The sequence below is a fragment of the Macadamia integrifolia genome, chromosome 5, assembly GCF_013358625.1.
Source record: "Macadamia integrifolia cultivar HAES 741 chromosome 5, SCU_Mint_v3, whole genome shotgun sequence".
Classification (NCBI taxonomy): Eukaryota; Viridiplantae; Streptophyta; class Magnoliopsida; order Proteales; family Proteaceae; genus Macadamia; species Macadamia integrifolia.
In genome coordinates, this window is record NC_056561.1 from 6,745,155 (window position 1) to 6,760,997 (window position 15,843).

Sequence of the window (15,843 nt, forward strand, 5' to 3'; positions counted from 1 at the left end):
AAAAAAAAAAAAAAAAAAGGCCCGTTATCCCATTTCGTTTAAACTAGATACAAACTCAAATGCTTCGAAGACAAAATTGGGTTGTTCCCGCCCTTCCACGGCTCATAGCACAACTCCGCTTGTCCGTCATGAACTCCCCTATTCCGGCGATCGCTTCGGCACATAGCAACCTCTGTAATTCTGGTGAACTTGCATCAAACAAGTAATCTCTCATCTCTCTCTCGTGGTGTGCAAAGAAGCGCAGCCGTAAGTTGCAGCGGCAATGCCTTTCGAACCCTCCTCCCTCTGTTCCATAAAATTCCATGTCCCCACCACCCCAAGAATTGCAACATACCTCTGAAAACATATCCATTAGAATGAATTGAGAAGAAAAATCCTTTCCACTTTCAAAGCAATCTTTGCCCAACGAAATGCCCAAATTTGTCGCAACTGACGAAATTCAGGACTAGATTGGCCGTTGGCAAGGTAGGGTTCAAAGCTGTGGCAAAATGACCAACTTTGTAACGAACAGAAGTTCTGGGGCTTGGGTTTCTCGAGAACAGATTCCCTCTGCAATTAACGGCAAGGTTTCCTAGAGAGAGACTGTAGGACTAGGAAAGGAGCGGGAACAAACCAAATCTGTTTTTCGGTTTTTTCCTTTCGTTTCATTTTTTGAATCTCAGCCGTTAAAAGGATACGGGAAAACGTGTCAACTCTTGAGAGCCCAAGCAGGAGATTCCGTTAAAGTTTAGGAACAGGGGAGGAGCCGAACCCGGAATACCATCTCTCTCTCAATCTCCCTCTCCTTTCGGAGATTTTCTAGCAGAGCCACAAAGACTTGAAGGTTTATACAAAAGGATAGCTTTGAGTTTCGTATTTCTCCACAAATCAACGCAGCCTCTCTCTCCCTAAATTCCTGTGCTTCTTTGGCTCTCCTGATTTTTGTTATTTTCACAGAGAAGGGTTTCCATTCAAGATGTGTTTCTTCCAAACCCAAGTACTGTTTCGTCTCTTTTGTTTCTTGAATTGTTTTGAAATCCCATTTGTTTTGTGAGGCTTCGCTTCATCTCTTCGTCAGAATTTGATCATTCTGAAGGTAATTATTATATATATTTTTAATCATTTCATTTCATGTCATGCTGCTACTGCTGTTGTCTTTTTTGGTCTTTCAATATGTTTCTGATTTTTTTTTCCTGTTTCTATGGATGGGTTTTGCGGAACAATACAGAAGAAGTTGTCTATCTCTTTGTAAGGCCTCCTTTGCATCTAGTTATTGGAGTTGATATGGGTTTCTGAATTTTTTTTTTCTTTCTTATTTGCATTTTGGAATAAATTAATGGATCTATGAAGGTGTGCTTCTATGATTTGAGGTATAAACTTGTCATTGAAGATGCAACAGCAATTGGGTTCCTGTCTTATCTGCAATTTGAAAATTTAATGGATGATATGAAGGTGGGCTTCAGTAATTGAGGTAGAAACTTGTCATTGAAGATGCAACCACAATTGGATCCGCCTCAAGAAGAACTGGAGAAGGCAAAGGCGCAAATGACAGCAATGGAAGAGGAGAAAGATCGCCTTCTCGATGAGCTCAGAGAGATGAAGAAGGTCGCTGAGCAGGCGAATTTAACGCTGAGTGAGGCCTTGTTGGCTCAAAAAGGACCACAGCAATGTTTGGAGACTGAGAAGACACGGGCCTATGAATTGGAGCAGGCAAGCATTACGTCAGCCCAGAAGAGGGATCAGGCATGGCAGCTTGAGCTCGAGGCAGTTCAGAAACAGCATTCCATGGACATGGATGCTCATGTGAACGCTCTCTCATCTGCTGGCCAAGAGATTGATCGTATCCGTCAAGAGCTTGTATTAGCCTTGGAAGCGAAAGATGCTGCTGCCAAGATGGCCGAAGATTCTAGGAATGTTGCTGAGGCCAATTCCAAAAGGATCTCAGAACTCTCTGCAGAGCTCAACTCTGTCGAGGAATCACTGGCTAATTCAACTGAGCAATTAGTTATGAAAGAGGAAGATAAAGAAGCCATGAGGATTGAGCTGGAAAAGGCAAAACACATAGCTGTAGAGTTGGAGGAAAAAGAAGCCTCACTAAAGAAGCTAAAACAGGAACTTTCTGATGGAAAAGAGTCGGAGTCTCGCATGCTGAATTGCTTATCTGAAACTGAGATGCAACTTCAGACGCTGCAGAATGAAATGGAGAAAGCTAAGGAATCAGAATCGAAAACGTTCCATTCCTTTACAACCCAAACAGAACAGCTTGATCAAACCAGGAATTTGCTTGAAGAAGCTAGGCTAGAGGTGACCTGTCTCCTTGAGAAGATTGAAAACTTGGAAAGGTCATCTGGGCAAAGTAGTACAGATCCTGGAGTTTCTCATTGCTACCTTGAGACGCCAAATCCTGATTCTCAATCCATAGAGGAAACCGTACGAGTTCTTAAGTATGAGCTCCAAGCTGCAAAAGAGCAGTTGGCCCATGCCCAAGAAGGAGAAGCACAAGCATTGTCAAAGGTCCAAAGTTTAACCGAGGAGATGCATGGGTTCAAAATTGAAATGAAGTTAGCTACAGATGCAGAAGAGAAGAGTAGGAAGGCAATGGATGACCTAGCATTAGCCCTTAAAGAAGTCTTAATGGAGGCCAACTTGATGAAGGAGAAGCTCCTCTCAAGTGAATCTGATAGAGATTATGCAAAGGAAGAGGTTGAACGGTTGAACCAGATGCTAAAGAACACAGAGGAGAAATACATAGGGCTCTTAAGTGAAGCAAGGAAGGAAATCAAACGGATTAAAGATGAATCTGAGAGAACGAAATTAGAGGTTGAGGAATCAAACTTGGCTTGGAATGGAAAAGAGCTTGGGTTTATTAGTTGTATAAAAAGAGCTGAGGAGGAGTGCAATGATGCAAAACAAGAGAGCAGCAGATTGTTAGAATCAGTAAGACAGGCTGAGCACGTGATTCGAGTGTCAAGGGAAGAGACATACAAGTTGCGAGATATACTCAAACAAGCCCTGAACGAGGCTAATGTTGCAAAGGAAGCTGCAGGGATTGCCCAGGCAGAGAATTACCAACTGAAGGATAGCCTTGCTGAGAAGGATATTACTTTACAGGTCCTTACCCGAGAAAATGAACGCCTTAGAATCAATGAAGCTGCAGCTCTTGAGAACATCAAAGAGTTGAAGAGGTTGCTTTCAACCACAGCAACAGAAACAGCATCACCAGCAACAACAACAGCCACATCACCAGCAACATCAACAGCAACACCTCCACCAACACCTCCACCAAAACTAGCAGGTTTGGGAGCAGAGTTGAAGGAACTGGAGGCATTAAAGAACAGAGAGAATAATGGAAGTAAGAGACTAGCCAAAGTTCTTCATATTGATCTTGAGGATCTAAGAGTTCCAAATGGATACAAGGAAGCAGATGGGGACTCTGAAATAGATGAGACGCTCAAGGGATCAATATTTGATGTGGACTCGCCAGGGCCAATTCCCCATCACCGCAGAGCATCTTCATCATTTACTGATGATACAATAAATTCTGAAGATCTTGATATTCTAGATGGGAGCCAGCTTGATGATTTAGATCATGATAGAAACGGACATAGAAAGAAGAGAGCATTAATAAGAAGATTTGGAGATCTTCTGAAAAAAACAAGCTTCCACAGGAGGGAGGCAACGATTAGCTAAGATCTTGTTATTACAACCATCCACCCAAATATTTGGTGTTGATGATGATGGTAACATTCTGTAACTATATATATATATATATATATGTATATGTATAGTTTGTTTAGGAATTTGTTTGAAGAAGAAATTTATTACCTGTAAATTAAAATGTTCGAGCACGCTAAATCATCTTAGTAATACGATGTCTGACATATTTTCCCCTTACATTTGAGAGGCTTTATTAGCCTCCGAATATAATTGAAGCTGCAGTTGTCTTTCACTTTTCCACTGATAAAATTATCAAACTGTGGGTTCCCCTGACTAGTTAGCACTGAGATTCTGCATTACATGCCTCATTTTTTCTTTCTTCTCTGAATTGAAATTTTGTTTTTGTGATCCAATCAAGATAGCAATTCCAAAATGTTGAAATTAAGCGAATGAAGAATTGAAAAGAAAGCGATATACAAAATTTTCAAGTAATGCTTGGTCTTTTCAATATAAAATTTGATGAATTCCAATTTCAAAGAGCTTTCTGTTGGGATGGAGAGCCAGTGGATTTGGACTTGAAGTCAAGCTCTTGAGGAGGATCACACCTCTAGCTTTAAGCCAGCATGTCTCATTGGACAAAGTCAGTTGCCTTCTGATCTGTGAGTTCTTTATGGCAATCGGATCCCAATTGGCCTCTTTTTTTTTTATTTTTTTTATTCTTTTAAAGATAACCATTTGGTTTGGGCATAATTTCTGATTTTCACAATGTTCAAAGTAGTCTTTTTTTTCCGCATTGAAAATACACTATATGCATGTTATGGAACTACTCCACACAAATGACTAAGCTCTGTGAGATACAGTTTCCCACTAAACAGCAAAAGCCTCCCATAGCAACTGAGCCTGGAGGTGAAAATGAGGGATATTTATAGATGTTGTTCATGAATACGAGGGGAACAGGGATAGGAGTCGCACTTGATAAGGGACAGATTCATCATAACGACTCTTCGGTGACCAAGAAAAGAAAAATCTTCGTCACGATGAAATATATGTATGGTCAGAATAAAGCTTGAACGATCTAAATTTCATGAATAGAAAATCATTATTGAAAAATAGTTTCCTGATATGTTAATCATCTTTCTTAGGATTTATTTTTTAACATCATAAACTTCACCCAAAATGCATTTCTTTTGGAATTATGTTTTTTTTTCATAAGAAATTCTTCCGGTTCTGTTTCATGTTTCATGGTTAGCTGTACACAAACTCTTAAGAATCTACTAAATTGGAGAATTTCACTGTGGAGTTTGGGATTCCTGGCATCACAATTTTCTATTCTTGATTACAACTCTTCTAGTTCATCTCTGATTATTTCTGTTCGTATGAAAAAACAGCTAATAAGTGTCGCATGTACACGCAGAACCAGATCAACACACTTGAATAATGGACTTTAATTTATCATTTGAAGTGCAAATTTCTGAAGGGGCTTCGGCCTTCTTGCACATTGATCAATAACTGTTCACAATTTAGTGCATTGTCTTCTATTATTTGTAAAATTCTAGCCTCTACTACTTCTACTTATCCAGTTTCAACCACCAAATACTAAGATTTACTTTTCGAGATTTTTTGTTTGATAAAATTCTATGTGATAGTTACTATGAACAAAATGCATCATTTCACTAGCTTTAATCACTTTTGTGAAAATGGAAATGATGATTAGCTAGTGGAAAGAAATTGAATCAAGCTTTCATTCTCCATGGATAAGGCAAAGATTGAGGCAAACCAAGTAAAAGGAGAATATTAGAGTGGTATGAAAGAAGCAACTTGTTTGTAAACCTGGATGATAGTTGTGCTACAGCAGAAAACATATCAAACATCAATTTAGCTTTAAATAAGAGGTCTAACTGCAAGTGCTACTTTGATTTTTCATTCTCACTTAGAATTTCTTCAATTGCAGAAATATCGATCCTTGCCGATGCTTGCTTCACCCAATCCACCACTTTCTCAGCCTCCCTAGTAACTTTTTCCTCTTCTTTCAATGCCTTCTTAAGCTTCTTTTGTTGTTCTTTCAGCGAAAATGTACTCATATCTGATAGAATCTCGTCGTTCTTTCCCCAATCTCTCCCATCTATATCAAGTTCAGCAACTCCACTATTCTTAGCTTTCTTTGTAGCCAGCTTCTTTGAAGAAGAATAGCAAAAGCAGCAACCCTGTCGTGGTGGAGACACAGAATTATCCATTCACCAATCCTCGGAAACCAAATTGGTTTTCAATTTTAAACTCCAAATCCTCTCTTGTCTCCTTCCACAGTGAACTAATCTTTTAGACTCTTCCTTAGGAAGGATTCAAGTTTGCAGACTTAATAAGCATCAAAAGAAATTCTTCATCTGAAAATGAACTGGGTTTTCCTCTTACCTCGAATTAAGCTTCTCAGTATCTGTTCTTCCACCGAACTGGGCTCATAAATTAAACCAAGTAGAATCTGGCTTCTACATGAGTGAGCAGAACAGATTCAGAAAATCTCAGAGAAGCAATTTGATAAGAAAGATTGAGAAGAACAATAATTTGTAATAGGAAGAAGTCTTTGGAGAATCATCACAGGTTTTCAAGAGGGATTAGTCTGGTTTTTGTCTTCTGATTATCCACTAGTTTTGGTCAAACTATTGCATAACCTCACCAGCATTTTTTTGTCATAAACAGTTACATCAGATTCTGAATGGAGTTCCACCAAAAAAAGATTCTGAATGGAGTAAATGGTCATTGGTCATAAGTCATTAGCATTTAGCGTGAGAATTGGACCCAAATTCCCATTTGCATAATATTCTTTGTATAAGTTTCAAATTAATCGGCTCAAGAGTAGGTGGAAAGTCAAAGTCTGTGGGACGTGGATATGAGTCACTGCCATCGTCAAAGAGAGAAAAAGAAAATACAACTTTGGGTGGGCCAAATTGGGCTGACTTTGGAGAAAATCGTTGAGATGGTATGGTGTGTTCAGTAGAGGTCTTAGGATGCACCTAATAAGGATGATTGATATGCTTCCGATTGAGGAAATAAAAAGAGATAAGGCATGCCAAAAATGACTATAGGAGAATTGTTGAGGAATGACATACATAATTTGGGTATTGTATCAAGTATGACCTATTGGAGAGTAAGGATCCATGTAATTGATCCCATTTAGTTGAGATTCTCCTATCTTGCTATGTTGTCCTCTTACCTCTTACTTTCATCTTGCATTCTTCATTTTTCTTGTCTTCTCCATCTTCATTTTTTCCTCTATTTTTTTTTTCATCCCTTCACCTCTTTTTATATTTAAACCCCAATTTTTACCCACTATTTTGGTTTGGATCCATATAGCCAACTCCATTAAGTTCGGAAAAAGCCGATCATATAGGAAAGTAATCCTCTCTAGCATGGTTTTAGAGCATGCTATTGAAATGGGTTTTAGTCATCCCCAAATCCATTACGTTATCGAAATGGATCGATGTCAGATCACTCATATCAAACTGAAATACCCTTACTTTACCTCAAAAAATGAATCTTTTTTTTTTACCCTCGCTCTATACCATTCAACCGATGTGGTATAGGCCAGGTATTGAGATCGAACATTTGCCAAATCAATATGAATTGTCAAATACGGGGGATCCGATACCAAAACTTAGGCTGCGTTTGGTAATGTTTTTATTCTAGAACGACGTTTTATGTCAAAAACGGAAATTTCAGTTTCTGTGTCGAATTGCCCTTTTTTTTTTTTTTGCACAACAAAACTAGAACTACAAAACTGCCTTTTTGTCATTTCGTCAATTCTTGTTTCTAGCGTTTTTTTTTTTCCTACTTTTTGTTCCAAAAAGAACAAAACACACCATAAATATACCAAACGCTTTATTCCGTTTTTTCGTTCTATGAGAACGAAAAAACTTCAAAAACGTTACCAAACCAGCCTTAAAACCATGAACTCTAGAGACCTTCAATGGGGAGTGTGGGCCTATGTGGTGAGGGTGACTGCGTGAGGGTCATCAGCCAGACTAGTAGGCTCCATGGTATGACGTAGCTATCAGTTATGAGTTGTTCTACACACGCATCGTAGGAACTTTTCACAAACACCCCATTGTAATTGCCAACAATGGGCACGTGATGGCTTTGAAAGTTGAAACTGCCCATGTTTGCACCTTTTTTGTCAAGCCATTTGGGCAGCAATGGATCTTCAGAAAAGCTAACAGGGTGAATAGGCCATCTCGGTTATGGCGTTTCTTAATCTAAACCAGAAGAAGTTGAAGGAGGGGTGAGGCAAGCTTGCAGAGTGGTGACTGATGAGAAAAGGGGGAGATGAGAGACACGAAGGAGATAGAATAATCCTAAATTATATTATATAAATTAGAGTTAAAATTAGGATCGGGTCGGACATAGGTCTTCACATAGATTCGGGCCAACCCTAACCCAACGTCAGTGTTTTTTATTCTTAACCCACCTTCAAGGTCAGAAATCTTAGTCCATACCTTATTCGAACTCAAGGCAAATCAGAGCGAGTTTGAACCATCAGGGCCAAACTTACATCCTTAAGGAGAAGTGTCTCTGAACTTGAAGCATTTTCTCGGCTTTTCATGTAAGTATTTATCATTAGAAAAAATGTTCTTCTTCCACACATCAATGAGGAATTGGCGATAGATGCTATTTCGAGGCTAAGATTTCGATTTATGAGATAGCGGTGGTGAGTCCCCACCGATGGCAATACCGAATGTGGGGACTCTCTTCTCGTGAGTTATCTTATCTCTTTGTACGTTTTTTTTTTCTAATAAAATATGATTTTCTACTGCGAAAATAAAAAGTAAATTTTTTTTTTTTTTGGTAGAAGAAAAAAAATGTATTTTACATCATCTTAAAATTTGCAGAGTTCATAAAGTATTCAGCTATATCGACACTGCGGTTGGACCAAACGTGAGGAACCTGAAAAGTGAGCATATTCGTAATCCAACAATTAATGTTAGACAAAAACAGAACATAAAATAGATCATGAGTATAGAAAATATAAGCTCCTAATGCCCAGTAGATCTCCTTGCCTTCTGCTCAGTCTCACAAATTTCACAAACAACCTGAAACATGAATTTATATACCATTCTTCATTAGCTACAACTCGAATTAAACAAGACCAAGCAAACAAAGTAGGGGAAAGATTTGAAGAAGAAGGGAACTAGAGATTTAAAGGGGCGGCGGACTTGGGTGTTGATAAGAGAGAGAGAGAGAGAAGTTTGATTGTCTATGCAGGAGACTAGAAAAATTTGGTATATTGAATAGCTGCTTGTTAATGGAATAAAAAACTACTGACATCGAGAGGATATTCAAGTTTTCTTTCTAGTATTCATCCTTAAATATGAATCAAGAATGTAATAGTAGAACAACAATATATAATTGGAAAAACACTTGAATCTAGGGGTGTCAAACGGTGCGATTTTGGTTATTTTGTCCGGTTTTAATTAGGTTTTCATTTTGATAAGGTGAAGTCAAAACCGCATCACATAAACACAAGTTGAAATTAGAATCATTTTTTTCCGGTTTCAATTTCAGCAGTTTCCAGTCGTGTTATTCAGTTAATAATCGATTTACAATCGGTTAATAGATCAGATATTAGGAAATTAAGATGTGTGAAAGTGGAACTCCATCTTATCTTTCCCTCTTGGTTAGTACTTTTTTATTTTTTTATTTTTATAAAGACCCATCAAAAGTCAAAATACTAAAACTCTAGCTTTAGAACACTTTAAAACTAGGTTCCGGTTAACCAATGTTATTACGGTTCTGAATTGAACTGAACTGGGATTGTGGCCTATAAAACCAAAATCGGATTGTATTCCTATGGTGCAGTTCGATTTCTTCAAAACTGGTCAGTTTCGGTTCCAGTAAACAGTTTTGATTATATATTGACACCCTTATTCGAATCATTGCTTTGCATACGAAGAGGAGCCACTGTATTAGGTTTATCCTTTATTTTTTTCTCAGCCAATTGAAAAATTTGATGTCTTGGAAGAGCTCTTGTTGCTCCTTTTCATCTTCTAGCAATCGTTTTATGTTTCTCTTGTTTCTCCAGGGTCTAGTGCTTTATTTTCTTTTCCCTTTTTGGGAATTTAATATATTTACTTATCTTAAAAAAAAGAAAAAGAAAATGAGAGTGTCCATGAAGTAAGAGAAACAAACCAAGGGACTGATAGGGTTCTTACTTTCAACAATTGCAAGGTCCTTGGAACCATTGGCCTTCTCTTTCTCTTCTGGAGGTGGCAGTATCATTGTTTCCTCAATTCTTTGCGGTATCTTTTGAAGATTCAACAGTTAGCAGTCTTAGAATCCAAAGGATTTGAAGGGGCTTCTATGGTCTCTCCATTTTCTTCAGCTCAATTTCTCCCATATCTTATCTTAATACTAAATTCTGTAATTCAAGTTCATACAGGCAAGTTTGGCTATTGCAAGGGGCATTTGAAGGGGACTGCAAGCACTGTGGAAATCGTCTGTAGCCGTTGCACCGGTGCAGTGAGCATCGGGTGGCTGGAAGCTCTTTGGGACATATGTCCAAATGCTCTTAGTCATCCGATGTTCATTACACCTCACCGCTCGCTGCAGAAATTGTAGACTCCTGCTAACAAGGATTGTACAGTAGCCAGTGTTGGAAGGGCAAGTAGGAGGAGGGGCTATCGTTAACGAAGGCTAGAGGCAATGGTGGGTATACTTGCATCCGAGTCTTTGTTGTCGATAGATTAAAAGGTTGGGAATTGGGATTATTTCCCCTTAATCCGATGGAAGTGTCAAGCAATCTGGCCATAGTACAAAGTGTCAAGTAATCATCCCAAAAAAAAAAAAAAAAAATTTAGACCACGTAATTGAAAAAGGTGGGGTGTCAATGGATCGGGCTGGGCTTTTCTTTCAAGACCCCCATCCTAAACCTAAGTTCTCTTCACTCAGAGGCCCAGTCCAGACAGGCTGAGACCCTAATTGGGTTGAGAACTGGAGATAGACTGAGTTGACCGTAATTGACCTTGTTACCCCTCATTTTTACTATTTCTCGGCTGGCCTGGATCGCCTGATTGACCATGGCTGCCGCTACACAACAAAGAATGTGTGTTGAATGATGAACGTCGGTGCTTGAAAAACAAAGGATGTGAGTGAGTGACTGAGTGACTGAGTGGCGTATATGTTTATGATAATTTATTCAAACCAATCAGTTTTCCGTACAAACGCAGCGTTATATTGTTTTCAGGCTGGCAGCTTTTTGTTGCCAGAGTGAGCTTTGACCGTTTCGGCAGGCTGGTACTGATTGCTCACATCCCGTGAGCGAAAGGTTTTAGATTTCAAAGGATGGAAAAAGGGTTTTAAAACCCAGAGGATGTGAACTCTGTCCCAAACTCACTATTACTTCTACTGCCTTCATCTCCCTTAGAGAGAGAGAGAGAGAGAGAGAGAGAGAGAGAGAGAGGAGAGGGAGATGGAGGGTTGGATCTCGCTGCCAAAAATCGAGCTCCACGCTCACCTCAATGGCTCCATTAGAAATTCCACGTTGCTGTAAGCTTCTCTGTTTTTCTTGTTTCTGAATTGACGATTACTCTATGATTCCTCTCTTTCCATGCTTATTTATCTGATGGTTTTCTTCACTTCACTTTCTTTTTTCCTCTTATTGTTGTAATTTATTGAGAATGTTTACTTCTGTATCTCATTTTCTTTCTATATGACCCAATGCTTCATTTGAAGGTATATCCTTTTGTTGGTCGTCTCTTGAGTACTTTTCATTTCACTGAACTTGTTAGATTTCTACCAAAAAATCATACTTGAAAAAGATTTTATACGCTCTTTGTGTGGGTTATGATTTGCTCAAGGCTCAATTTTTTTTGCAGTGAACTTGCTAGAGTTCTGGGTGATGAGGGTGTCCTAGTTTCTGCAGATGTGGAGCATGTAATCATGAAGGGTACTCACATTTTCTCGACTTTTACCTATTTCTTTCTTTCGGCTTGATTTCCTCATCTTTTTTTTTTTTAATGTGTATGTATTGTTGATGTTGAGCATGTAAAATTTGTTAATTCTCGTGCAGTGTGATTTAGGATTGCTAGGGAAACCTTAATTCTATGAGTAGCAGGGTCAAACAGGAAGAATGAGATAATGCTGCCTTTTTTTTTCCTGTCTTGCAAAGAGAAAGCATAGAGAAATGGTTCTTAATTCGTAAACATATAAAGTTCTAAGGTTGGTAGCAGAACAGACTTAGAGCAAAAGGAGAGAACATGCTGACTTTCTGAATTACGATAAATAGTATAGTAGTAGGTTATGGTTGGAGCTCCAAGCTTCCACAGGAAACTAGTCATTCTATCCCATAAGCAAACATTACTCTGACTTGAACACTTAACATGACTCAAAAGGAAATAATAGTATTATGTAGATTACTTTCCAGGGACTACTTGAACACTCAGAATATTTCCTATAGTCAGAAAAATAGAAAATTAAAATTTCAGTTACTACGGAAAGTAGGTTTCATTCTTCTAAATAGTAAAATTTGGATTTACTGAAATGACAAAAATTTGTATTTACTATAGATATCAGAAGATGAATTTTGTAAACACTATAAATTCACAGAGAACCCTTAAATATGATATAGATTAAAGTCAATATTAACCCCATTTATTGAAATAGAATCTCCATCTTATGATATGAAAGATGAAACAGAAATAACCCATGACTACTGCAAATCCTCTTTTTGTCTGGATCGACATCTTCCCGTCAGTGTAAACTGTAAAGTTGACTAAAGCTTATATGTTTAAGGGGAAAATTAATTATGTAATACAATGGGACTTGTATTTCCAAAAGGGCAATAATTTCCTGGTTTCTTTGCTAAGGGTAGCCTCCCAGGTCTGCGCTAATATCCACTATGGGGCAGATTAGATTGGGCCCAAATTTTTGGACTGGTTGGGCTGAGTTTCCCTTCTTCATGTGTCAAGTTTCAAGTTAAAAGTTGTTGGTTACATGGTAAAGTGAAGTTTTGAAAAATCATTGAAAATTCAAATATTTGTTAGTTAGTGAAACACACTGCTGACCTCCTGCCCACACCCCCCAACCCCCCAAAAAAAAAAAAAAAAAAGAAGAAAAAAAGATGGATAAAAGTATGAGGAAAAGATGTAAATTCGTGGGGTTGGTGGGCATAAGCTTGGTTGGACATCAAGGGTAGGCTTCTTTGTTGAGGAATTTGAAAGACATTCCCTTCTCAAATCCAAATCAGTTAAAGCTGTAATGTTGAATCTGTTGGAATGATATCCTATAATTTTTTTTTCTTTGTTTCCTTTTTATTTTCAGTGGAAATTATATTGATGTTTGAATTTTTTTTGGGAACATAAGTCCATCTTCTGAATTGGAGTTGTCACCATATTGCAAATAGAAATGTTGCATTTTATTTATTTATTTATTAAATTCCTATAATTATCACATTTCAAATCTCATATCGACTCTTTGATGAATCCACTCCTGGCTAATCAAATGACATGTCCAAATGTTGTGAAAGAAGAATCAGAGTTTCATCGCATCTGGTACTAAACTGCAGATTGAGAATGATTCATTTCCTTGCTAAGTTTATATAGACCCCAATGTAAAATATTGGCTGTTACAACTTACGAGTACAAAGTACATTTATGATTTAGGTCGTGTTTGGTTAAGTACATTTATGATTGAGATTGAAGCTTCAGGAGCTGGTACTATTCTCCACCTTTTTTGTTCAAGTCAAGTTTGCTAACAACATCAAGGACGTCTCTTGACATCCTTGTGTGATTCTCCAAGCCTTTAATTGCGCTTTTTTCAAGTATCCTTTGGTAAAATCCGATGAAGGTGGAGGAGTTGCAGATGTTGAGGACTCGAGGTCTTCAGACCTTCAGATGAGGTGGAGTATATGCTAGTTAGAAGAGCAAGGTCTTCCCTTTTCTACTCATTGGAACATTCTACACCCACGATTGTTATCGTGTAGGCTAATTAAACATTGTTGTTAAAAAGAATGTATAATTCCTACACTATTGGTTACAAAGGAAATAATCAAGCACAAGTTGGTAGTCATAGTCTAGTTGATTGTGGACAACACCTTAATGGTCGTCTATAACTTTCATATGTCTTCGTTGTTCTGACTTTACATTGGCCTTGTCCACATTTACATAGCATTAGATAAACCACCCACATGAAAAATGAACAGCCCCCAGGACATATTTAGTATTCTTTTCCAATATTTTTTCCAGACTTCGTTATGAATGTGGGACAACTAATACCACATATTTCGCATTTAGCACGGTAGGCTCATTCACATTGTAAGCCATCTGGAAAATTTTCAATATAGGCCCACAATATATTGGAAATATAAGGACTTACAATATGATTAGATGAAATTATAACGATGGAAACAAATTGACACATTGAATGTCTTAAAATTTTTGACACAACAACAACAACAACACTGCAGGAACATGGATCTATGAGAGAAGGAAAAGGGATGTGACAAAGCAACATTGCAGGAACATCCCCTACAAGCGATTGGCTACATGGATCTTTGTCCTCAAAACAACTTTGTTTATGATTATACTAGAGTCAAGACCTAGATCTACATATCTTTCCTTATAAAATCATCAATGGTCATTTTAGACATGCCCTTACCTCGTTTAGCTCCTTCCATCTAGATCTAATCACTCATCCTTTCTTGGGCATCCCAAGTCCTCCTTTGAACATGGCCATGCCACCTTAAACAACATTCTTAGAGCTTTTTCTGAATTGGAGCAATTCCCAAATCAACTCTAACCTGATCATTACTTACTCTAACTCTATCTCTCTTAGTTTTGCCGAACATCCATCTCAACATCCTTACTCTGCAACACTCAACATATCTATGTTATGGTTCTTGACTGCCCAACATTCCGCCCCATACGTCATAGTTGGTCTTGCAACAATCTTGCAAAATTTTCATTTAAGCTTTAGAGGAATACATCGACCACACTACACTCCATATTCACCTCTCCACTTTATCCATAATACTTTAATTTTGTGAGAAACATCATCTTCTATATCCTCTTCCTTGTTTATGGTTGACCCCAGGTATCTAAAATAGTCGCTTTGCGGTAACTCTATCTCTGGAGCTTCACTATTTTGTTATCCGTCACATAACAAACAGTATATGATATAATTCTTTTTTTAACACAAAGATAGGTCCAACCACATAAACAATTGTTCAAAATAAAAAATACTATAAATCACATCTTCATCATCCTATGATATCCTGCTAGCTGATTTGCAATTTGGTTACTAGTTTCATTCATCTCTCATGCACGATCCCGTTGACTGAGATTTGTTGTAGATAAATCACAATCTTGATGAGGGGGATTTAGCAAATCCACCATCGGAGGTCCTTCATCGTCACCTATCAATCAAATATTGCATTGCCATACATAGATGTGTCTATCCTATCAATCAAATATTGCATTGCCATACATAGATGTGTCTATCCTATCAATCAAATATTACATTGCCATACATAGACGTGTCTATCCTATCAATCAAATATTGCATTACCATACATAGACGTGTCCATCCTTGTCATATGTTCTTATTTATCCTCACATATTCTCCTACCTGATTTGTCTTGATTGAATTTTGTATTTAGGGAATGTTTCCCTGTTATATTTATCTGTGTTTAGCAAGTCATGCTTGCACCTCTCTCTCTCTCTCTCTCTCTCTCTCTCTCTCTCTTTCTCTATATATATATGTACTCTATGCTCTTCATTCAATCAAGGGTAATTTACAACGCCACCCCCTGGAGAATGCCAATATTATAGGGACACCCCCTCTCTTTCACCAAATTGGACTTGGACCCCCTGCCGTCAGTCAGTGTTACAAAATGCTTTGAAATGACGTTTTTGCCCTTATGAGTAAAACACTGGTAAGTTACCCATTTTCATTATCCCAAAATACCCCTCTTTACTTTTTTACCATTTCATTCTCCTCTCCTCTACCAAAGGTTCAGATGAGTTCCAGCCAAGATAAACAGGACAGTCGCAGACGAATACTTCTCTTTTCATCCCTGGCGAGAAGTGGACTTCCCATCGCTGCCATCTTAGGTCGCCGGCAAAAAGGTTTGTTTGTTTTCTTTATCCTAATCTTCCGAGTTTTGCCGTGCTAAGGTTCTCTCTCTCTCTCTCTCTTTTTTTCCACCAGGTTCGGCTGAAGTTT

The 15,843-nt window shown here is 38.1% G+C and overlaps 3 protein-coding genes across 8 annotated transcripts in view; 2 read left to right on the forward strand and 1 right to left on the reverse strand.

Moving 5' to 3' along the window:
- The first annotated feature begins 93 nt into the window (after positions 1–93).
- Positions 94–3,873, forward strand: LOC122079202 (putative WEB family protein At1g65010, chloroplastic). Its single transcript, XM_042645468.1, has 2 exons — positions 94–1,075; positions 1,208–3,873. Exon 2 carries the CDS (start codon positions 1,471–1,473, stop codon positions 3,667–3,669), a length of 2,199 nt encoding a protein of 732 aa, XP_042501402.1. The 5' UTR covers positions 94–1,075; positions 1,208–1,470; the 3' UTR covers positions 3,670–3,873.
- A 1,533-nt stretch (positions 3,874–5,406) lies between these two features.
- On the reverse strand, positions 5,407–6,328 carry LOC122080397. Its single transcript, XM_042647357.1, has one exon. It carries the CDS (start codon positions 5,868–5,870, stop codon positions 5,544–5,546), a length of 327 nt encoding a protein of 108 aa, XP_042503291.1. The 5' UTR covers positions 5,871–6,328; the 3' UTR covers positions 5,407–5,543.
- Positions 6,329–10,800: 4,472 nt separating this feature from the next.
- Positions 10,801–15,843, forward strand: part of LOC122079270 (N6-mAMP deaminase) — a 20,375-nt gene continuing 15,332 nt past the window's right edge. For 2 of the 6 annotated variants that reach the window (XR_006140385.1, XM_042645605.1), the window contains exons 1-2: positions 10,801–11,169; positions 11,499–11,569. Coding sequence is in view for 4 of the 6 variants with exons in the window: in XM_042645605.1 (XP_042501539.1) it covers positions 11,093–11,169; positions 11,499–11,569 (148 nt within the window). In the remaining 2 variants the exon portion in view is untranslated. The remainder of the gene's footprint in view (positions 11,170–11,498; positions 11,570–15,843) is intronic. The other 4 variants (XR_006140384.1, XM_042645604.1, XM_042645603.1 and 1 more) reach the window with 3 other exon arrangements.

Bases quoted from the DNA above. Each gene is read 5' to 3' on its own strand.
- LOC122079202 (XM_042645468.1), top strand. From the start codon at position 1,471: ATGCAACCACAATTGGATCCGCCTCAAGAAGAACTGGAGAAGGCAAAG.
- LOC122080397 (XM_042647357.1), bottom strand. From the start codon at position 5,870: ATGGATAATTCTGTGTCTCCACCACGACAGGGTTGCTGCTTTTGCTAT.